Raw genomic sequence first — 24000 nt, forward strand, 5'->3', positions numbered from 1 at the left:
ACAAACACAAAGTTATGCATTTACGGCAGCTCTGTCCACCAAATTCACTCAAAAGAGTTTGGTCGATTCGGAACTATAACAGAATATATTTTCCCAAAGTGCTGCACAGTTAAACTGAAGCCGAAACTAAATGCTTGTGAAGCGGGCTTCGTAACCTCAAAGCTATACCAGCGCCTCTTTATATATAATAAGCTAGTGGTGTTATGTTATGTTAGCTTATATTACATATTATTCTTGGTACATCATATTATTTTATAATATAAATAAATTGGTAGACTATCAATTGTATTTCTCTATTTAATTTATTGTTTACATACACACACATACATACATACATACATATATATATATAGAGAGAGAGAGATACATATATATGTATGTTTATATACATGTATATACATCTATATATGTATATATGTGTATGCATATATATATATATATATATATATATATATATATACGTATATATATACGTATATATATACGTATGCATATATGTATATATATATATATATATATATATATATGAATGCATATATATATATATATATGTATATGTATGTATACATATATATATGTGTATATGTTGTTGTTGGCACTCCGTCGCTTACGACGTCAAGGGTTCCAGTTGATCCGATCAACGGAACAGCTTGCTCGTGAAATTAACGTGCAAATGGTTGAGCACTCCACAGACACGTGTACCCTTAACGTAGTTCTCGGGGATATTCAGCACGACACAGTGTGACAAGGCTGACCCTTTGAATTACAGGCACAACAGAAACAGGAAGTAAGAGTGAGAGAAAGTTGTGGTGAAAGAGTACAGCAGGGTTCACTACCATCCCCTGACGGAGCCTCGTGGAGCTTTAGGTGTTTTCGCTCAATAAACACTCACAACGCCCGGTCTGGGAATCGAAACCGCGATCCTATGACCGCGAGTCCGCTGCCCTAACCACTGGGCCATTGCGCCTCCACTACAAAGACACACATGCGTCTAAATATGTATTATATGTATGAATATAAATATATGCATATATACACATATATGTAAATATATACACACATATATACATATATATGCATACTCGTATGTGTGTGTGTATGTATGTATGTAGATATTACATATGTACGTATGTGTATGTATGTATATATATATATATTCATGCATACACATGCATGCAAGCTCATACAAACATACTTATACGCATAAAGATGTATGTAGACACACATGCGTCTAAATATGTATTATACAGTATCTGTGCGTGTGTGTGTGTGTGTGTGTGTGTGTGTGTGTGTGTGCGTGCGTGCGTGCGTGCGTGCGTACGTGCGTGTGTGTGTGTGTGCGTGTGTGTGTGTGTGTGTGTGTGTGTTTGCGCACGTGCGCGAGGGTGTTCGGTTTGCAAGGAATCCAAGACAGAATACTTACAGAAATTATTGTAGCAAGAAAAGCGCAGAGCAGGAATCTACCGGTTAATTGAAGCATACTGATTGCCTTATTAAGAATTGTCTTATGAGCTTTTAGATGTATGGTGTATATATATAAATATCACTAATCCACTCGTCCCTTCAAAGGCGACGCTAGTCGACGTATTGAACAGCGACTCAAAATCTCAGGCAGCTCCGGTGTAAAAATGAACAAGCAAGGCAATTCTGGTAGGCAACGCGAGAAAGCCCAGTATTTATAGGATATGGTCAGTGGGAACAATAGCGTATGCCAAAGTTTACACAAAGTTGTATGGGTTTGAACGTCGCACAGGTGACCAATGAAAATGGATCTGTAGATATTTGTTTTTCTTATCGTACCAGTCTAGGCACTATATTGGTAAGAATACGAAAAAGGAGGGGATAAAGAGAAAAAGCATACCAGCACTAACGGTGACGGTGACAACGATGACAACAACAATTACAAAAACATGGATGAAGGTGTGGAAGGGAAATGATTGAAAAGAAATTTTTCTGTTGTAAAGTCTAGTATCAAAGTAATTTAAAAATGTGTAGGAGGTTTATAGTTTTAATGTAAACAAAATGAACGAAACCTTCTAAAGTAAATATAAAGACGAAAGATAAATAAAATCAGACATGCAATTATACAATATTTATTTTGTTTTTGATGTTGTTGCTGTTGTTGCTGAAAAGTTTATTACGGAAAATTTGGTTTCAAAGAACAACATTTAGAAATCTCCGGTTCAGTTGTACCGAGTCAGAATAAAGTACAGAAGTGTTTCCAACAAAATGTGTCCAGAGCGACGAAACCATTCCGCAAACTCGTTCTGTGTCCGAGCATTGCTAACTTCATTGTGAGTCAACAATACTTGGTCATTTTATTTGGGAAGGGTAGGGAGTTCTCCTCTGCTAAGTAGTTGTGGTAAAAGAGATAGTATGTTGAATAGATTGAAAAGAGCGCAAGCAGACTCTTTCCTTTTTGGCAAAACCCTCATCAACTTTTTCAATTACTACTTGCAGAAGAAGATACGGAGAACGATACACTACACTCCAATGAGTTTGCTAAAAAGTAGGTTAGAGAGCCGAGAATGGCCCGATTAAATTGGAAAATCCTCAGCTTGTTCTTGTGGGTAAAGGAACACCATTGCTAGAGAATGAACTTGCTCCTTACTGTGAGGTTATTCTTAGGTCCTTGCGAGTCCTTCATTGGTCCCAGATGTTTTATTAATTACTTGTTTAAATAAGTTTTTAAGCCATTGTTTTTCATGCTTTCTTTATTTCTAAAATCGATTCTGTGTGTGTGTGTGTGTGTGTGTGTGTGTGTGTGTGTGTGTGTGTGTGTGTGTGTGTGTGTGTGTGTGTTTGTGTGTGCGTGCGTGTGTGTGTGTGTGTGTGTGTGTGTGTGTATGTGTGTATCTTCGTGTTTGTCCCTCACTACCTTTTGGCAACAGATGCTGGAGTGTTTGCGTCAACGTAACTTAGCGGTTCGGCATAAGAACCGAAAGAAAATGTACTAGGCCTTAAAAAAAATAAGCCCTGGGTTCGATTTGTTGGACGAAAACCCTTCGAGGCAGCGATTTGAAACGAATATCCGGAAGGCAAATGACTGAAGCATGTAAAGCATAAAATGTGTATGTATGTATGTATGTATGTATGTATGTATGTACGTATGTATGTATGTATGTATGAATGTATGCAAGTATGTCTCACATGAGTAGGGTCCTTGAACGCTTTCATGAGAGATGTCTCAGACACATTCTCAATGATGGCTGGACCTCAAAAATTCCAAACACATAGGTCCTGAGGACAGCTGGTATCTTGAGTATTGAGGCAATGGTACACAAGCACCGGTTACGTTGGACTGGACACCTTATTAGAATCAAGGATAGCAGGATTCCTAAGCAGATGCTATATGGAGAACTTGTGAATGGAAGGAAATTCCGACAGAAACCAAAGCTGCGATTTAAGGACTGTGTCAAGTCCTCATTAAAGGCCTGTGATATGCAGGACACTGACTGGGAGAACAATGCCTGTCATCGCCACGGATGAAGGAAGCAGGTTAAGGAGGGGATCGACACTTTTGAGAGAGCACGTATCCAGCATGAAGAACTTAAGCGAGCTGCGCGAAAGTGCACGGCTCGTATAGTGAATGGGGAAAGCTTGGTCTGCCATGTTTGCAGTCGTGTCTGCTTTCAAGAGCAGGGCTCATTAGCCACCAACGGAGCCGCAAATGCAAAATATAAGTTAGTCATAGAGTGCACAATGTTCCTGAAGGTCAGCAATGGTCTTCCTCGGTCGCGAGTGGACGGCCATCATGTATGTATGTATGTATGTATGTATGTATGTATGTATGTATGTGTGCGCGTGCGTTTGCTTGCGTGTGTGTGTATGTATGTACACAGACATTAAGCTAAAACTTACAAAAATATTTTAAAAAATCATCAAATAAGTGTCTTAAAGAAGTTTATTACGCAATGGAAAGAAAATTATCAATCGCCGTACTTTAAATCTCTTTGAGGAAAACTTTCGAATAAATATTCGTTTTCTCTTGTTAAACCTCAATAAACTACTCTCTGCACAATATCTATCTATCTATCTATCTATCTATCTATCTATCTATCTATCTATCTATCTATCTATCTATCTATCTATCTATCTATCTATCTATCTATCTATCTCTTCTCACGGACGTGCTGTCACATCGGCTGCGAAGGTAAACGTTTATTTGACCTTTTATTGTCCACATTTTGTTGGAATTTTTAAATAATTTTGTTGCGAAGCACCTAGGCTTCATTTGTGTGTATTTTCAAGGGCAGGAATTGACCCCCAGGGGCAGTTTCGGCCCTAGCAAAATACAAAAATTTCCTTCTTGACATTTGAAAAATGTCGAGAAACATAATTTTGGAACGCTTGTCTTGTTCTTTTGACAAGCATTTCCCGAGGCTTCAGATGCCAGAAGAGAAAAAAGAACAGAGTAGCGCGTGCACATACAGTGACAGGAACGCAGTTGCTGTAAACGTCACAAAGACTGTGATTACAGCTACTAACAGCCCTCTCACCACCACCACCACCACCACCACCACCACCACCACCAACACCAACACCAACAACAAAAACAAAACTGTAACCTAGGTTACAAAACCATGCGTAAAAACCGTCACAAATGTCTCTGACGTAAGCACCATTGCTGCTGACGCCATCACCACCACCACCAACAACAACGACAACAACAACAACAACAACAACAACAACGACAACAACAACAACAACAGCAACAACAAGGACGTAAAGTTATCGACCGTCAGCAATGACACCATCACCTGTTCAACAAACTCTGCTGCCACTACCACCACCTTTGAACCAGGCAGTACATACACCAACATAAACAAAAATATCCAGAAGAACATGTCCGCCAGCACAACAAAAACAAATTTCGCAAATGCTCTAAAGGAAAAAAGAACAATAGTGACATTCACACAAAAACAAATAAAAGACACAAAATCCCTTCTTACGAAAGAAGGAGATGATGTCAGAATAAACATACCAAAAGATATTATAGAAATGAAAAATAAAAAGTGCATCATTTATAAACTGGTAAACACAAAAACCAGACGTGTAGAAAATGTTAGCACAGATAAAATTGAAGTTTGTCTTAGAAAAATTTGGCCTTATCAGAATCATGTCACCTGGGGAAGAAAATTTGGAACGGTGCAAGTGAGATTTCTGGATGAAAATTTAGCTAAACAATTTTCGACATTCTCTCTCCGCACAGATGACTTGGTAATGATACCGAGTTATCTAGGACAGAGAGTGACCAAAGTTATGATAAAAAATGAGCCATCGGAGGTGGACACCCAATGGCTGATATCGGCCGTGTGCCTGGAAATGGAGGAGGCAAATATTTTGGAGATTACGGTCGGAGAGGAAAAGAACTGGGGAGGGAAAAATCTGGAAATCCTTCTCCACATCACGGAGGAGGCTTCACAGAAAATTCCTCCAAACATTAGATTGGCAGAGGACCACAAGCTGTATGTGGTGGTAGAGGGCAGGCGACCTCGCTGTTACCTATGCAACAGCGAAGCACATCTGAAAAAGGACTGCCCTCTGGCCGCTAAACAAAAACAACAACAACAACAACAACAACAACAACAACAACAGAAGCAACTGCCAAATACCCCCAACAGAAAAACCTTACTACCAACACCACCAGCAACACAAAAAACAACAACAGAAATATCAGCAATAACCACAACAGAAAAGACAACAGAAACTGCAAAAACAGAAGAAAAAAAAGAAAATTCCAAGACTGCCTCTCCCTCCCCCATATCACATACACCACACACAAATAACAAGCAGCCAACATCAATAAAAACAGCAACACAAACATTCACAGAAACACACACAGACGCACAAAATTTGCCGTTACCTCTTTCTGACTCCTCAGATCTCCCATCATCCGATGAAGAGAGTGGGGAGGAGTGGAAAATAGCTACGAAAGGAAAGAGGAAGCGCAGTAAGAAGAAAACAAAACAAAATGCAAACACAAACAAAGCAGGGAGATTCACATCTCCCGAAAATACTACTAACACCAATAGTAATATAAAAAAAACAATGCTAACAGCAATAGACAGTACAAACACAGAGTTGATGAATTACATCAACTCTAAAACAAACATCACAAATAACGATATCAAAACCAACAACCACCCACGTACAACACCGCCAAAACACATTAAAATTATTCATGTAACACCAGCATTACACAACACAATAAAATCCCTCTACCCCAACTCGGTAGGGGGATTCCAGAAATATTTGTGCAAGAAATTGTACAATAGCCTCCTTGGTGAAAAATCCAAGGAGGAAACAAAACTTTCTAACGGTAAGTAACACTTTGTTCTTTTGTTTTGTGCTTTAAAGCACACGTATAAATAGAATCATGGTGAAGATTGGTTGTGTGAATGTGCGTGGCTTAGGGTCCCCTTGGAAACAAGGGTACCTCTTAAATGACATCAAGTCACACAATTTGGATATCATAGCCATTAGTGAGACCAGACTCCATGAACCGCGGGCCCTAAAGTCCATGTTTGGCGGACAGTTTAACATTTATTTTTCTCCCTGTCTGCCGAGGATGGGCGGTAGTGGCACGGCGGTTCTTTTTCGCAAGAGTCTGGATCTCCAAGTAAAGACGATATTTACGGACCCGGAGGGTAGACTGGTTGTCCTAGATATGGACGGCAGCGATGGAGGCGCTTTTCGGTTGCTGGCAGTTTATGTGCCTCCTTTAACAGGTCGGTCAGACTTCTTTCGACGTCTAGAAGTATTCCTGGGAACGTCTCGTCCCTTACTTTTAGTGGGGGGTTGGAATGCTACCTTGGACACGCATCTAGACTACGTGGGGAGTGACAAAACTAGAAGGGGATGCAAAGGCCTCATAGACCTGCTCAGACGCTTCCAGTTGTCTGACAGGTACCGACTCGACCACCCAAATGTGCCAACGTGGACTTGGAGCAACCGCATTGGGTCGTCGAGATCGTATCTAGATAGGATAGTGTGTAGGACAAGAGATAGAGATAGTTTAGGATGTCCACAGTTCCACATAGTCAGCTACACGGATCACAAACTTGTGACGTGTACGCTAGACTTAGATAAGGCACATAGGCAGGGTCCCGGTTACTGGAAACTAAACGCGTCTTTCCCGTCGAGACAGGTTTTCAGAGACCGGATTAGCACGTTAGTAAAGAGGGCTTTGACGGGAGCCATCGTCAACAACAAATGGTGGTTTGCCCTCAAGAGAGCAGTAAGGGCGGAAGCAATAAGGTATAGCAGGGCACTAGCTGTAGAGAGGAACAGAGAAGCGTTTCAGCGGCATTTTGCCCGACTGTTCGGGAGGAGTGGCGAGCGAGAAGGCAGGGTGGACTTTAGTGCCTACCTGCACAGCTTGCCACGACTCTCGGCAAGAGAGGCGGAGTGCTGCGAAGGGGTCATCACGGCGGAGGAGGTGAGGGACGCGATGGCGGGTTGCTCGACGGACAAATCTCCGGGTTTGGATGGTCTGCCCTACGAGCTTTACAACTGTATGCCAGACTTGTTTGGAGAAGTCTTGGCGGCCGTGTACTGCAACTGGCAGCAGAACGGGAGCATTCCCGGTTTTGTGAGCCGAGGAGCGGTAACGCTGCTGAAGAAAGATCCAAACAAGGGGGACGCCATAGATAACTTTAGGCCCATCACTCTGCTCAATGCAGACATGAAAATTTTGGCCAAGGTGTTAGCCAAGCGGTTGGCACTTGTCATCGAGAAACTGGTCGGCATAGAGCAGACGTGCGCCGTGCCGGGCCGAAGCATCCATGACAACCTCCATCTGATGCGCTACATCATAGAGAGGGTAGTTAAGGAACCTGGCATGGGTGGGGCCCTGATCAATTTGGATCAATCCAAAGCTTTCGATAGGGTAGACCATCGATACTTGGAGGCCGTCCTCGAAGCGGTCGGCTTCGGTCCAGTTTTCCGCGGCTGGATGGCTGCCTTGTACACAGGCATCCGTTCGGTTGTTCGCGTCAATGGACGTCTATCGGGACCCTTCGACATTGCACGTTCGGTTCGTCAGGGATGCCCCCTGTCGCCGCTCCTGTACGTATTGACTCTCGAGCCACTACTGCGGAAGCTGGCGACGCTGAGGGGCATCCCGCGAGAACTGGGGTGCGGGACGAGCGTGTCGGCATACGCGGACGACGTCACCGTCATAGCGTCTAGCCACGAGCACATCGAGCTTGTCGGCGAGACGCTGAAAGACTACGAAGCGGTGACGGGAGCGAAAATCAACCGGGATAAGTCGGTGGGTTTGCTGCTCGGCACCTGGAGAAGCAAGCCCATACCGTCCGGCAGCGCCTCAGTAGTGGGACGCTGGAAGGACGGTCCGGTCAAGTTGCTCGGAGTCTGGTTCGGTCCGGACCTGCAAACGGAGAAGAACTGGGACGAGATAACGAGTAGGGTGGCCACTCTCTGCCGGCAATGGTCCGAGAGGAAGCTGTCCCTAAAAGGTCGGGCGGAGGTGGCGAACGCGTACATCGCGTCCGTCATCGAATACCGCCTGACCGTCGTGCCTTGTCCCGATCGCGCCAGCACCGAAATGGAGCGTATCCTCTTCCGCTTTTTGTGGAAAGGAAGCGTTCCGATGGTGAGGCGATCCGTTTGTTGCCAACACCCGCTGAAAGGAGGGCTGGGCATGCCGTGGTTGATGATGCGCAGACATGCGCTGAGACTGCGACATCTCCGGCTCTACGTAGACGACGGTGAGCAGGTGTGGTCGCCGTTTGTGCGACGCGCTTTCCCGCAGCTCGTCTCCATGACCGAGCTGCAGTCGTGGATCAAAAAGAGGCCGAGGAATGGCGAATGGCACCGTGAGTGTCGCGTTGCTCTGCAACAACTTTGCCGTCCCGGGTCGACCTTGAGCGGCTGCATCACAACGAAGTCATTCTATAGGGGATTAGTGGAGGGCAGGTACGACGACGATCTCGGGGCGAACCTGGGCGTCGACGAGGAATACCTGACCCGCCTGTTCAGGACGACTTTCGGGCCGGGACCTATGGACAACTTCTAGAGATCCCTGGCCTGGCAGTGTTACCGAGAGGCGCTACCCGTTCGGGATAAGCTCTATAGACACGGCTCGCGAAATGTGGGGCCGACCTGCCCGAGATGCGGTCAGAGCGATGAAACCGTTCTGCACGCACTCGTGCAGTGTCCAACTATTTCGGAGATGTGGGCTTATGTCGAACGACTGCTGTCGCGTGTGGGACGAGTCGGTTTATCAACCGAGTCTATCGTCAATATCGTCACGCCTCCTTCCTTTAAACGGGAAGGAAGAGCTGTATTTATCGTACTTGTGGCTATGGCCAAAGAATGCATCTGGTGGACGCGTCTGAAAGGATTAGAGACAAATACTTTCCTCTCTGGTCAATCTCTCATCAACTTTTTCAAGTATCACTTGAAAAGGAAGGTGAGAGTAGAGAGGCAAGTGTTGTCTAGCAAATGTTTCGAAAAAAGATGGATACATGTAGCAAGAATGACACGTATAAATGACGAAGCCATATTGACCATGATTCTATAAAACGTTTTAAAATTTTGTAAACAGAGAGTTACTTACGTTTCTTGCTTAAATAAAAGAAATTTTATTTAACAAACTGTGACGCTAAAGACCGAGGTTACCGTGGTCTTTTCGTAGGTTTTTCTTTCCACGGATAACCTCCCCATTTATTGGGAATTTTTTGTATTATTTCGTATTTTTTGTAAATACCCCAAACGTTTTGCGATGTTTTTTTTTCATCGTTGTCCCCACTTTTGTTTTTTTTCTGCTTTGTTTTCGACCCCATCGAAAAGAAAAACTCTACATTTGTATTTTGTCCCCTCTGTGTTGAGCCCTGTGTGGCTAATAAAGAAACCTATCTATCTATCTATCTATCTATCTATCTATCTATCTATCTATCTATCTATCTATCTGTCTGTCTGTCTCATTTTCTCTCTCTCTCTCTCTCTCTCTCTCTCTCTATCTATCTATCTATCTATCTACTTGTGGTTTGCCTATCTCTCTGTTAGTCTCTCTCGCCATCTATCTATATATTTATCTGTCTCTCTGTGTGTCTGTCATTCCCTCTACCTCTCTGCCTGTCTGCCAGTCTGACTGTCTGCCTATCTATCTATCTATCTATCTATCTATCTATCTCTGTCTGTCTGTTTGTCTGTCTGTCTCTCTCTCTCTCTGTCTCTCTCTCTCTCTGTCTCTCTCTCTCTCTCTGTCTCTGTCTCTCTCTCTCTCTCTCTCTCTCTCTCTCTCTCTCTCTCTCTCTCTCTCTCTCTATCTATCTATCGACTGGCTGTTGTCGCGTCGTTTCCCGTAAGTTAAAAAAAATTATCTGTTTATTTACGTGTATATGCAAATATTGGGTTGTCCGGAAAGTTCGTGCCGATTTATAGTAGCTTACCTTTCGACTTACGTGCCATGAAACCACCTCTATTCTGGGAAGAGGGTATTTTCAAGTTAAAGGAAAGATGGAGACGCATTGTGCAACAAAATGGTTCATATCTGGTTGATTAAAAATGTAATGGCAAGTATGTATTGACCTTTTTCTTTCCTTTAAAAATCGGCACGAACTTTCCGGACAACCCAATAATTTTTGTGAAAAAGGTGCTTAACAACATCCGCTTTGGCCTGAGCGAGTCTTTCGCTCGAAAATTCTCCCTTTAAGGGTGAATTTTTGGATTGTAAAATTTTATTTAAAGAAATATTTTAACCTATCTAAAAACATGGATAGTTTTCGTGAGGCTGCTAGCGTTCCTGCGTCCCATTTAAAGATTGAGTTTCCTCCATTACCGACAACTACAAGGAAGAAAGAAAATACTGATTCACTTTCACACATACACACACACACACACACGCTATTGACCAGCAATGACAACACACGTATTAACACAAGCGTTCTTCTCGAACGATGGGAAGGGAAAGCAGAGAAAATTAATGCATGCCTAAGACACTTTCTCTCTCTCTCTTCTACCATTACCGCCACCATCAACATGAACAAACAAAATAATTTTGCTTCTGTTTTGAGGCAAAGAAGAAGACTGGTGTCTTTTTCAACGCGAGAGTTATTACAATGCAAATCAATATTAAGCAAAGAAGAAAGAACAATAAAATTAAATACACCAAAAACATTTTACAGGATATTTTTTAAAATGGCTAGAACATACCACTCAACAAACGATGGAAAAGTGTTTACGGCCAACATGGGATTTAAAAAAATATATCACAAGGGGCAAAAGATTTGCCACTGTTCGACAAGAAGATAGAAATGAACTTTCAAGAAAGGCACTTGAATGCAAAGAAATCATAATGATTCCCACTTACTTTGGTCGTCGTGTGATGAAGGTAAGAAATAAAGATGATCCCTCTGAGATAGAAAAACGATGGAGGTGTCAGCTATCAGCAATAATTTCGAAGAAGTAATCAACATCTTTCAAATTGCCGTCCTGGAACAGCAAAACTGGGTTGGACAAGGCGTTGAGGTCTTAATTCAAGCAAATCAAGAGACAATCGAATCAATCCCTGATCTTGTAAAACTGCTAGACGGCACCACCTTACATGTAGCTGTTGAAGGCAGAAGGCCACGCCGTCACCATTGTGGTAGCAAAAACCACCTCAAGATCGACTGCCCAACAGTGCAGGAACAACAGCAGCAGCAGCAACAACAACAACAACAACAAAAAGAAAACACTAAAAGCGAACCAGCACTGTTACCCACACCGCCATCAACACAAAAGGTGAAACAACTCCAACAGATGAAACATCTCCACCAACCAACCAACCAACCAACCAAATCAACGAATCTAACTAATCAACACCACCAACAGCAGAAGCAACACCATCATCCCCGCCACCAACAACAGCAACAGAATAGAAGAAAAATACTAATCCCTCACCCCAACAACCTGTACATTACATCCCAACAGCCACCAACCAATACTAACAACACCAATAGCATCTACATTAACACACTCACAAATTGACTCCAGTACCCTTCCCCTCCCATTTTCTGATTCCTTCGACATGTCTGATGAGGCGATACTGTAGAATGGCAAATAGCCACGAGGGATAGAGAGAATACAGGGAAAAAAACGACAATGACTCAGTGAAACAAAGCAGGGAAATACACCACTCCCTATAACAAAAACCCCACACATAAAAACAACACCAGCACCAGCACTACCAACGGTGCGAGGACAATTCGTTCGCAGTTATTTCGTCGTTGGTTAATTTGTGCCCGGTCAATTTATCGTTGATCAATTAATTTTGAGGTGAATTCGTCACTGGCCAATTTGTTCCAAAATACTCTTAAATGTGATTTTCGAGGGAAAGTTTAGAACTTCAGAATTAAAATTGTCTTTGGACTGTTTTAGATATACTTTTCCTTTCTTAATCCGCCCCTTTTCTCTCTTTCACTGTCTCTCTTAAGTATCAGCGCTGAACAGTTTACGAACAAAGATTTTCAAGCAAATCGAATTAAATTTATTCAATACGCCTACCCATCAACATGACTATCTGTAGGATCATAACTTCAGAGAAAGGAAAAATTGAAGTGGTGCATCAAGAAAATTATATATGCACAAAAAATAATCAGAATGCAGATGAATTGAAGATATACAGGAGGTACGAAAATCGTGTGAGCGAGGCGAGATTTCAAGCATGAACATTCTAAAGAACTTAAGAAGTCTGGGATCCATATTCACGCTTCAACTGCTGCAGAAATAAATGCAAGAATAATAGTTTGAAATATTAAAGTAAACTCTATTTCATCGCGTGATGCCCCTCACTCAGTTATTGCTGGTGAAGTTCAGAATTTTAACGACTATACATTGTCACAGTTTAATAGGAATGTTAGATGTTGGAGGCAAGCTGATTCCAACTATCCTGCCACCCCACTTACAAATGTTGGGTTTTCCATTCCAAGGTAGGAATACTCCGACCTTGACAATGATGAAATGTTTTTACAGTATGACAGTGGGACGGAAGATTCAAAACAGCACAAGAACTGGGCTGCAGATCGAACACTTAATTGCTGCTCCTAGTATATTTTTTCAGTTATATATCCTTCACATTCAAATTGATAATATTAATTCCCCACGATTGTTTGCATTGCTCTCTGATAAAAGTCAAGACACATATAGAAGACTTTTTGCCAAAATAAATGAATTACTGCAGAATGAGGGACCTGATAATATAATTATGGATTTCGAAAAAGCAGCCCATAACGGAACGGATTTCTGGAATAGTTTCCTGCGTCGAATTTGGCATGCTGCTTGTTTCAATTAGGAGAAAATGTGTACAAGCATGTTGTGCAAGAAGGACTAAAATGCAGATATCACGAAGATGACAGTTTTAGTCTCAAAATGCGGTGCCTTTTTGTCATTGCTTTCCTGCCGGTTGATGATGTTGTAGATGGATATGAACAAAGTGTAGATGATGATGATATTCCAAAGTCAATTGTATCCTATTTTGAAAATAATTATATAGGACTACCTAGAGCAGCGAACCACCAGGGGTCTGCAGACCCCCAGTTGATTCGCAAAGGTAGCACTGGGTGTCCGTGAGCTAAATTTAAAATTTCATATATATATATATATATATATATATATATATATATATATATATATATATATATATATATATATATATATATATACACATAAGGACAAGCATATTAAAAGGGGTCCGTGAGAAAACTTATTTAAATAAAAAGTTTGGGAGGCCGCTGTTGGGAACCACTGACCTAGAGAAAGAGGACAGAGGAGGCGACACCTTGAACTTCCATTTCCATTATCTATATGGAATGTTTGGGATTGATGTATGACGTTGATTGCTCATACTACAAATAGTTTAGAAACCTACCACAGCGCGCTGAAAATGACAGTGAATATTAGTCATCCAAATATTTGGAAACTTATTGATGTGATTAAATGTGAGGAAAGGTTTGCCAGTACCAAATTACAGAAGTTTATGCAAGGAGAAGAACCAAGCCCCCACCCGAAGAAAAATACAGAGATGTGGACCTGCGTATAAAAAATGTCATGGAAAAAATAATCCAAGCCCCCAAATTATTTTTCTAAAAGCAATTGCACACAATTCTAAATTTTAAGAAAAAATAAATATGTAATACTGTGACTAATTGACTGATAACGAATTAACATGGGAACGAAATGACCAGCGACGAATTGACTGGGAACAAATTAAACAACGACAAAATGCCATCGACGGACAACCTACAAAAACACAAACGCCAACAATGCTGACCGCAATCAACATAAACAATTTGGAGCTGATGCAATACATCAGGTGTCACACTGACTTAAGAGAAAACAGTTTTAAAACAAGCATCCACCAACGCACAAAACCACCACAACACATAAAAATAGCATACCACACAAAGCACACATAATTTACTGAAATCTCCGTACACTAATGCAGTAGGGAGATTTCAAAAATCCAACTTTCGAACAATTAGGGCCATGCTCAGAATAGGTAATGTAAATGTGCGTGGCTTGGGACCGTCTTGGAAAGAAGGTTACCTACTAAATGGCATCAAGTCTCAAAATGTAGATATCATAGCCATCAGCGAAACCAGACTCCCCAACCCGCGGGCCCAATGACCCATGTTCGGTGGACAATTCGACATTTGGGATGCAAATGCCTCAAAGATCTGCTCAGACGTTTCCAAATGTCTGACAGGTACCGACTGGACTACCTGAATGTGCCAATGTGGTCATGGACCAGCTACATCGAGTCGTCCAGATTGTATTTAGATAGAGTATTCTGTAGGACAGTGGATAGGGATAGTGTAGGTTGTCCAAAATTTCTCATAATCAGCTACACAAATCACAAATTCGTGACCTGTACGATCGACCCAGATAAGAATCATAGGCCGGATCCCGGATACTGGAAACTGAATGAGTCGCTCCTGGCGCGACAGGCTTACGGAGACCGGATTAGCACATTAGTTAGGAGGGCGATGACTGGAGCCATCGTCTACAACAAATGGTGGTTTGCCCTAAAAAGGGCAATTAAAGCAGAATCGGTAAGGTATAGCAAGGCTTTAGTAATAGATCGAAATAGATTAGAGGGAGACCTAGTTAAGAAATTAGAAGCTCTTAGAAGTAGCAGTGTGACCAACGTGCTGGTGGCGAGATTGACCCTTGACTAACACTTCAACGCCAAACACGAAGGTTGTCAGAGCTAGGATGCGAGCCCTAAGAAACGAGGGAATTGGAGTCACCAGAGAGGCGCGTGTGGCGCAGGCGCAACATGACAACAAAGCCACCATTCGGTCTTTGATAAATCAACAGGGGTGCGAATTACTCGAGACCGAAAGAATGTGTGAGGCCTTTCAACAGCATTTTGCCCGACTGCTCGGGACATCTGGTGGAGCGGAACGCAGAACCGACTTTAGAGACTACCTGTATGGTCTGCGACGACTCTCGGAAAGAGAGGCGGAGTGTTGTGAAAGTTCCATTACAGCCGCTCGGTTTCTTGAGTCGAGGAGCAGTGACACTTTTAAAGAGAAACCAAAACAAGGGGAACGTTATCGATAATTTCAGGCCCATCACTTTGCTGAACGTACCTTTGAAAATTATGGTCAAAGTGCTAGCCGAGAGGCTGGTGCTTGTCATCGAGAAACTGGTCGACAATGTGCAAACATGCACCGTGCCGAGCAGAACTATCTATGATAACCTCCACCTCATGCGCTAAGGAACCTGGCATGGGTAGGGCGCTAATAAATTTGGATCAATCAAAAGCCTTCGATTGGGTCGACCATCGATACTTGACGGCTGTCCTTTGGGTGGCTGACTTCGGTCTAGTCTTCGGTGGTTGGATCGCTGCTTTATTCAGCGGTACCGTTCAGTAGTTCGAGTTAATGGCCATCCATCTAAACCATTTAAACATCATGCGTTCGGTCCGTCAGGGATGCCCCTTCTCGTCACTTTTATATGTATTGACTCTAGAGCCTCTATTGTAGAAGCTAGCGACGCTGAGGGGTATCTCGCGAGAACTGGAATACGGGTGGAGCGTGTTTGCATATGCGGACGATGTCACCGTTATAGTATCAAGCCTCAGACATATTGACCTCGTCGGCGAGACACTAAAAGAATACGAATCGGTAACGGGAGCAAAAATTAACCCGAAAAAGTCAGTTAGCTTACGGCTCGGCACCTATTGAATCAGGCCTATGCCCTCCAACATCGTGAGACACTGGATCGAGGGACCGGTTAAATTGTTCGGGTTCTGGTTCGATCCAGACCTCCAAATGAAGAACTGGGACGAAATAACGAGTAGAGTAATCACTCTCACTCAGCTGTGAGCCGAGAGGAAGCTATCTCTAAAAGGTCGGGCCGAGGTGGCAAATGCGTACATCGCATCAGTCATCTAATACCGTCTGATCGCCATGCAAAAGCTTCCTCATAAACAAATTGTCTTGTGGTTCTGTAACCTCACGTTAGTCCTCATCCAGCAGACCTATAACTAAAAACATTCCAGCTACACTTGACAAGGTCTTTGTTAAGACAATGCATATCTAGGACTAGACTGCATTGTTCAATATGTGCTTCCACGCATTGAATAATGTAATTTGAGAGAGATTTAGTGCCTGACAGTGGGAGCGTCTATGCTGTAAACTAATTGCATGATGGAGGATGCAAAATCATAACTGCTTATATATTTAAAACTATCGGTATAGTATATTAAAGTGTATTGAGAAAAATATAGAGTAAGTGTGTTCAAAATACATATCATCATGTGATCTCAGTTCTGATATTTATGTGACAGTGACATGTCTAAAGAATTCACAAAGAAAACTTGATTGGAAAGGATGGGGAAAATATGTAAAGAGAAATAAAGGCAAAAAAGCAAGAAAAAAACAAAGACATACAGTTAAAATTAGCCTGGTAATTTGTTTATTTCATTTTCATAGCAATATTAATTCATCTAATCTGAAATGGGTTCTGTTGTTTCATTTATTGGATATGTAGTACATAAAGTTGGTTGCAAATGCTTCCAGAAGAATTATGACAAAGAACCACAGGATAAAGCATATGAATTAGATAGAAATATTAATACATTAATGATGAAGCATATATATGTATGTTTACTGAGAAAATAATCGCAGTAGAAAACCAATTAATATATGTTCAAATTAAATCGTCATTATCATATGGTAGAATAGATTCTTCATATTTTCATACTGCAGGGGAAATTATTTGGAATAACTGAAATTCTGTTTCCTTGTTTATTTTCCAAAATGACAGTTGGCTCTGTATTGCCAATCACACACTTTCAAGACATTGTTGAAGTGCAAGTTTCCAGGGCAATCCTTTCTGTAGGCAATGTTCCAGTCACAATGATAAAAATGTCTACAACTTTGTGGGTCAGGGAAAAGACCTGTAGGTTCAGAACAGTTGAAGTCTAGGAATAAAAAGTAAACAAAATTAATTTTTATTACAAGTGTCGAATAAATGAATGTTAATTATATGTAACTGATGATTAAGTAAATATTTACCGATGATCACATTTATTTAATTGATAAGACTGGCAACGTGAGGGGTGTGTTTATACATGTATGTATGTGTGAATACATGTATGTATATGTATCTATTTGTGTGTGCATGTATGATTGTGTCTCCTTGTCTTGCTACTGCATGACTGTTATACATGAGTGCTACTTTCATACAAACAGTGTTATTCATTTCCAGTATCCAGTGAAAACATGTCTGGCTGTCAGGAAATATTATTTTACCTGGAGACAGGAGTGGGTTGGCAGCAAAAATGGTATTGAGCTGTAGAAAATCTGACAGATGCAAGGTCTAATCTACCTGCCTGACCTATGCAAGCATGGAAAAGGGGATGTTCAAACAATAACGATGAATTGCTTTAACTGCTTTTGGAAACCCAAATCATTTCGTAAGAGAGACTGGTCCCTTTTTATCCCTTTAAAAATAAAAACAATTCTGCATAACAACATGGAAGTTCATTACACATGGCTGAATCTTAATGATCAACACGGGCGCGCGCGCATAAACAGACGTACAAGTGTGTATTAATCAGAAAATAATGCATAATGGCTGTGTAAGTTCTATACACTGAAATGAGTATAAATACCACCACCACCACAAAAATAAACTTGCTATCTTCGTCAACTCGTCATCTCAATTCATTTAAATTAGTGTTTCTCAACCAAACTCCGTCTATGGTCCTTTTTCATTCCTATTTCATTCAGGTGGACCCTGACAAACATTTGATGTTTAAAAGATCCTATTATATTATTATCATTAAATGATATTAGGAATTATATAAAAAGATTGTTAAAATGTTTCGTGCATGGTAGAAATATAACTGATTTGCAGCACATAATTTTTAACAACAGAATCTTATACGGACCCTCAAAGCTCATATTGAGATCGACTGATGGTGATAAAGCAGGAGGAAGTGTTAAGCCATCTTAGTCAGTGACTAAAATACATTTGCATATTCACTGAACTGACTAGGGAAATTTCAAAACGAATGTATATTTTTCTTTTCTGTCTTTGCGTTTTAAAGAAAAATTATTAACTTGATAATTTTTTAACCAAAACATACTAGCTGTCAGTATCAGAAAAGTTAGTCAGAACATTATATTTCTGTCATATTTACCACCCCCACCACCATCACATTGTAAAATGATTACTCTCAGCAAGAAGCTTTTTAATCTAATCAACAACTCTATTATCGAAGCGTTAGCGCTAAGCAGTGTTTCGGCATAAGAAGAATTTAAATTAGTTGAAATATGTTTCTGACTGCTTTGCGCTAGTAGATCGCCCGATCAAGGAAAATAACGAAGTGCTGGCACTAAGCCTTGTTTAGACATGAGCAGAATGAAATCTATTATCATTAACCCTCTGCGACTGTATTTTATACGTTTTGCCAGACCATACTAGAATGTTTTTACATCTCTTATCAGTATACGTCGGTATCTCATGTGTCTGAATTTTCTGTTTTCCTCTTGATAGATTTACCCCACCAGAACCATCTATTTGCTGAATTCTCACCCTCTTGGTACTAACATGAAATCATTTAGATTCTTTGACCCAATATTTGTCAATTCTTATGTGAAGACGGGTGCTTTAAATGGTTATTGGCAGTTTATTAAGGTATAAAAAAAATATACTCATGTGAACATATAATCATTAAGAGACGAGGTAGTCAGTTTGAAAAATGCCAGATAAAATGATCCAAATAAATGTTAATTAGGATCTTTTTTAAAACGGGGGCCACATTTTTCATTAACGAAACACTTTGAAACTTGGAACACTGGTAGAATGTGTCATATAAAACATCTTTTTCTCTTAGTCTTCTTAAAAAAAAAAGAAATCCATAAATTATTCCATGTTAAAGTTGTCGTATTTCTGTAATTTCAACCAATCACTGACGTCCATTCAGCCGATATACATTAAGCGCCGACTACATAAACAAACGATTCTGAAACAATTAACCCTAACCCTAACCCTAACTCTAACCCTAACCCTAACCCTAGGGTTAGGGTTAGGGTTAGGGTTAGAGTTAGGGTTAGGGTTAGGGTTAAAGCAAATTTAAAATGAAAAAAGCAAATAAAACGAAGAATCGTTTGTTTATGTAGTCGGCACTTAATGTATATCGGCTGAATGGACGTCAATGATTGGTTGAAATTATCGAAATAAGACAATTTTTTACATGAAATAAATTCGAATACAAAAATATTTTTCTGTTCTATAACACAAAATAGATAAGTATACGAAGTTTGAAAATCTTTCGGTACCAAAAACACTACGTAAAACATTAATGAAAAATGTGGCCCCCGTTTTAAAAAAGATCCGTTAATTAACTGAGCAAATCAAATATGGAAAATGCATTTATTAATTGCTGGATTTAGCAATAAATTAGAGGTACTGTACTTACTTGCTTGGGGGTTTGGTACTGCAAAAGAATAATATAAATCAAAAGCCATATTAGTTTCATTGATACACACATCAGTTCCTACACACACAAACACATAACACACTAATAACACATAAAATTACAAGCACACACTACCCAGAAAAGGAAGTTTAGTTGATGCTTTCATGAGATAAAAACGGTCATAAACCATATGTCTCAGAATTGGGAAACTTGTATCAACTAAGATTAATCTTGGGCTGAGAAACAAAAATTCCTCTAGTAATATTTTAAATTTAAAAGGCGGTGAGCTGGCAGAAACGCTAGCACGCCGGCCGAAATATTTAGTGATATTTCGTCCGTCTTTACGTTCTGAGTTCAAATTCTGCCGAGTTCGACTTTGCTTTTCATCCTTTCGGGGTCAATAAATTAAGGACCAGTTGTGTACTGGGGTCGATTTAATAGACTGGCCCTCTCCCACCAAAATACGTGCATCGTGCCTAGAGTAAAAAAGAATATTCAAAGTTTAAAAAAAAAAGAATATTTTAGAGAGATAACTCCAATAGCTGCAAGTTCACTTCTGGTATTTGTTTTTGCATGCAGAATGCTTCCCTGATATATTTCCGTCAGTCGATTTAATACAATTAACTTGGTATATCTGTTTATTGCTTTTATGAGTTGTATTCTTATTCAAAGCAGCAAGACAATTTTAAAGTTCAATGGAGGCAAATTTTTCCAGCAATATTCAAATGAAAGGTTTATACGTGCAATAAACAAAAACAATTTGAATTAGTCGTTTTCAGAGGCTGGAAGAAGGTAATGACCGTCTAAGCAGCCTGGTTTCGAGAACATCAGGAATTTTTCGAAATTTTAGAACTGTATAAGAAATTCATGAAGAAAAATCTAAATTTCGAATATTTGAATATTAAAGTTATTAAAGGTTTTAAAATAGTTAAATGTATTGAAATTATGTTTGATAGTATTTAGTATTTTATGACAAGATAGAAACAAGAAATTGTATATTATAATCAATGTCCATAAAGGCATAAATGACCTAAGTAAAGTGAAAAGGCGGTCGCTAGGAATCAGAATCGAAGTAAGGATACGGTTCATTAGTGCAAATTATGTAACATTAAACAACCATGCTTACCTTCACAATATTTTCCTTTAAAGTTAAGTGGGCATTGGCAACGGAATTGGTTGGCATTTTGGATGCAGGTTCCTCCGTTAAGACAAAGGCGAGACGGACAATACGGTGGAGTACGTACAGTACAAATAGTGCCAGACCATCCATTAACACACTTACAAATGAAGCCATATGGTCCTAATCTGCTACACTGGCCGTTATTTTGGCAAGGATTTGGGGTGCATGGATTGGTTCGAATGCCGCATGTCCGTCCAGTCCATCCTTGTCGACAATTACAAATAAAGCTGTTTCCGTTAGGACAGCACAGTCCACCGTTCAAACAGGGGTTACTCGAACAAGATCTAATGATATTCTGACAGTTTTTACCGGTCCATCCTTGGTTACACACACAAACGTAGTTAAAATTGTTTTGTACAAGACATTGGCCATTATTATAGCATGGTTTTGAAGCGCAAGGATCTCTTTTCGAACAATCTCGACCATAAAATCCTTGAGGACAGTAGCATTTTCTTGTGTTTTCATTACAAGTTCCTCCATTTTGACATTTTGGATAACAGAACTCAATTGGGAACTGGCACTTATCTCCGGAAAAGTCATGTTGACATAGGCATGTGATTCGATCGTTTACCATCCGACATATTCCACCATTTTGACAAGGTGCGGATTGACAGGAATTAGTGGGAATTTCACAGTGTCTACCAGTAAATCCAGGTTGGCAATAACATTTCGCAGCAAAGTTAGTTATAGCACATCGGCCACCATTTAGGCAAGTCATCGAGCGACATTTATCTGAAAATTGACAACGATTACCATAAAAGTTAGGAAGACATTGGCACACAAATGAGGTACCTGCGTTCGAACATTGACCACCGTTCATACAAGGTGCTGACAAACATGCTGAAAGAATTAGATTCAAAAGAAAATAAGATAAATTAACAGAATAAATCTACTTGATTTGCTATTTAATAAAACAACATTCACTAAATCCATAAATGCCTTACTAAAGTACAAACGCAGAAAAGATTCAGTTTTGTAACTAAGATAATATTGTGTGTGTTTTTCATTTTGTTCTAAATTACAACTTGGTTGCAATGCTAGCACACTTAACACGTCTTATAACTAATTATAACTATGGCAGACCTGTTTCCTACACTATTATCGTTATTGAGTAAAAATCACTATCCGATCAGTATGATTGATTTACAATTACTAATTTAGCCTACAGGTCATCTACAAAATGTCAACAATTATTCTCAAATAGAAATGTAATTAAGATAAAACATTTGATAATAGAAATAAAGATGTATTAAGTAAACGACTGCCAGACAACTTAATAATAATATATTTCACTTCGTTTGAATGATTTTTGTCTTTTACTTTTCTAAATATCTTTTTGTACCACGTAATCCCAATTCTGAAATTGATATACGATGTGGTATTCAATGCAATTACGAATATAGGCTTTATTTGTTGATAGAAATTTGGTTATGTGTGATCCAGATATCACTCAGTATGGAATGTGTCTCCCATATCTATGTTGGATACCATTAATCTCTGACTTCTTTGGATGCTTCTAGATGTATTTCAGTTTATTAGAAATCTTCAAATCTAACCGCTGGCTAGTTCGTTTTTAGCTGAAATAATGAAATTCTTAACTTGCAAGATGAATCTTCTTCCTCACATCTCCGAGTTGCACACGTGTCATACTTATGTGTTCCACTCGAAGTACGAGGTTTACTGTATATTTTTATTATTATTTTTATGATTTGTATATATTTATTTTATAAATGCATTTATGTTGTAAATGCAAAACAACATCACGGAGGAATCGACGTAAGCTTAAATAATAAACTGTAATAGGTGAACCGCGATATGGCGAGAGATTACTGTATTAGCAACCTCCTTTATCTTCTCGTCTGAGAAGACCGTATCGCTTACAGACTTCGTCTTCCAACAAAATAAAGAGACAGGTCACTCATTCTTATGTGGCTTTATATTTGAAGAATGAAAATGATTTTAGTAGAAAGATATTATTAAAAAGTCTAACATATTTCTAATTTGAAATTGAAAAAAATTCATTTTGTATATTTAATAGCTGAAATAACTTACGTTGACGATAGAATCAACTGAATGCAGTATATGCTTTTCTTTTTTTTTCTTTTTGATATTTTGTTAGACATATATTCACAGACCGTTGATATTTCTAAGTTTACCATGGAACTTGATGACTAAATTGTTTGCAATACTTACGTTTGCTGAAATGCTTGCATTACTTTTTATAGCGATGTAAATTCAAATAGAAATTCATGTTTCTTACCAGTCCTACTACATCTGGGTCCAGTATAACCATATGGACATCTGCAGTAATAGCCATTAATTTCGTCGACGCACGTGCCACCATTTAAACAAGGAGCCTGTCTGCATTCGTCGATGCCTAAAATAAATCAATATTAACCCATTTTTTCACTTCGTTAATTTTTGAAAACTCATTCCAGTTTAGAACATCACAGGTATTGCAATATCATGCATATTTAATAGTTTGTTTCTTTTAGGGACTAGTATTAATACCTTGTCGAAGCAATTAAATTTAACCTGTTTAAATAACAGTAAATTGTTCGACATTTAAATGCATATCTACTTCTAAATGTTTACTTCCATTTATTTTAACGTATTAATTATCCACTCATATCTACATGTTATTAATCAATCTAGAACAAGCTATTAACTTTCAACTAGAGTAATAACGTAACAACTCATCTATGATAAGCTTTTGAACTTTCACTTACAACGAATTATTATTGTCCATTTAAGCAAATGACCGAAATAATCTACAAGCATTATTTGGAATAGTTTTTGAGGAGATAAATAACACACCAGCAGGTGGAATACATGTAGAACCAGACGACATGTAATATTAAATATCTAATGTATA

At 39.7% G+C, this 24000-nt stretch overlaps 1 protein-coding gene across 1 annotated transcript in view; it reads right to left on the reverse strand.

Moving 5' to 3' along the window:
• Positions 1 to 24000, reverse strand: part of LOC128248701 (uncharacterized) — a 51628-nt gene that overhangs the window by 17662 nt on the left and 9966 nt on the right. Inside the window, exons 7-12 of the mRNA XM_089358103.1 lie at positions 23386 to 23502; positions 21072 to 21857; positions 19946 to 19963; positions 17266 to 17440; positions 15341 to 15532; positions 1424 to 1538 (exon numbers count right to left, since the gene is read on the reverse strand). Coding sequence (XP_089214229.1) covers positions 1424 to 1538; positions 15341 to 15532; positions 17266 to 17440; positions 19946 to 19963; positions 21072 to 21857; positions 23386 to 23502 — 1403 coding nt within the window. The remainder of the gene's footprint in view (positions 1 to 1423; positions 1539 to 15340; positions 15533 to 17265; positions 17441 to 19945; positions 19964 to 21071; positions 21858 to 23385; positions 23503 to 24000) is intronic.

This window comes from Octopus bimaculoides, chromosome 9, assembly GCF_046866305.1.
Source record: "Octopus bimaculoides isolate indiv1 chromosome 9, ASM4686630v1, whole genome shotgun sequence".
In the NCBI taxonomy this organism is placed as follows: domain Eukaryota; kingdom Metazoa; phylum Mollusca; class Cephalopoda; order Octopoda; family Octopodidae; genus Octopus; species Octopus bimaculoides.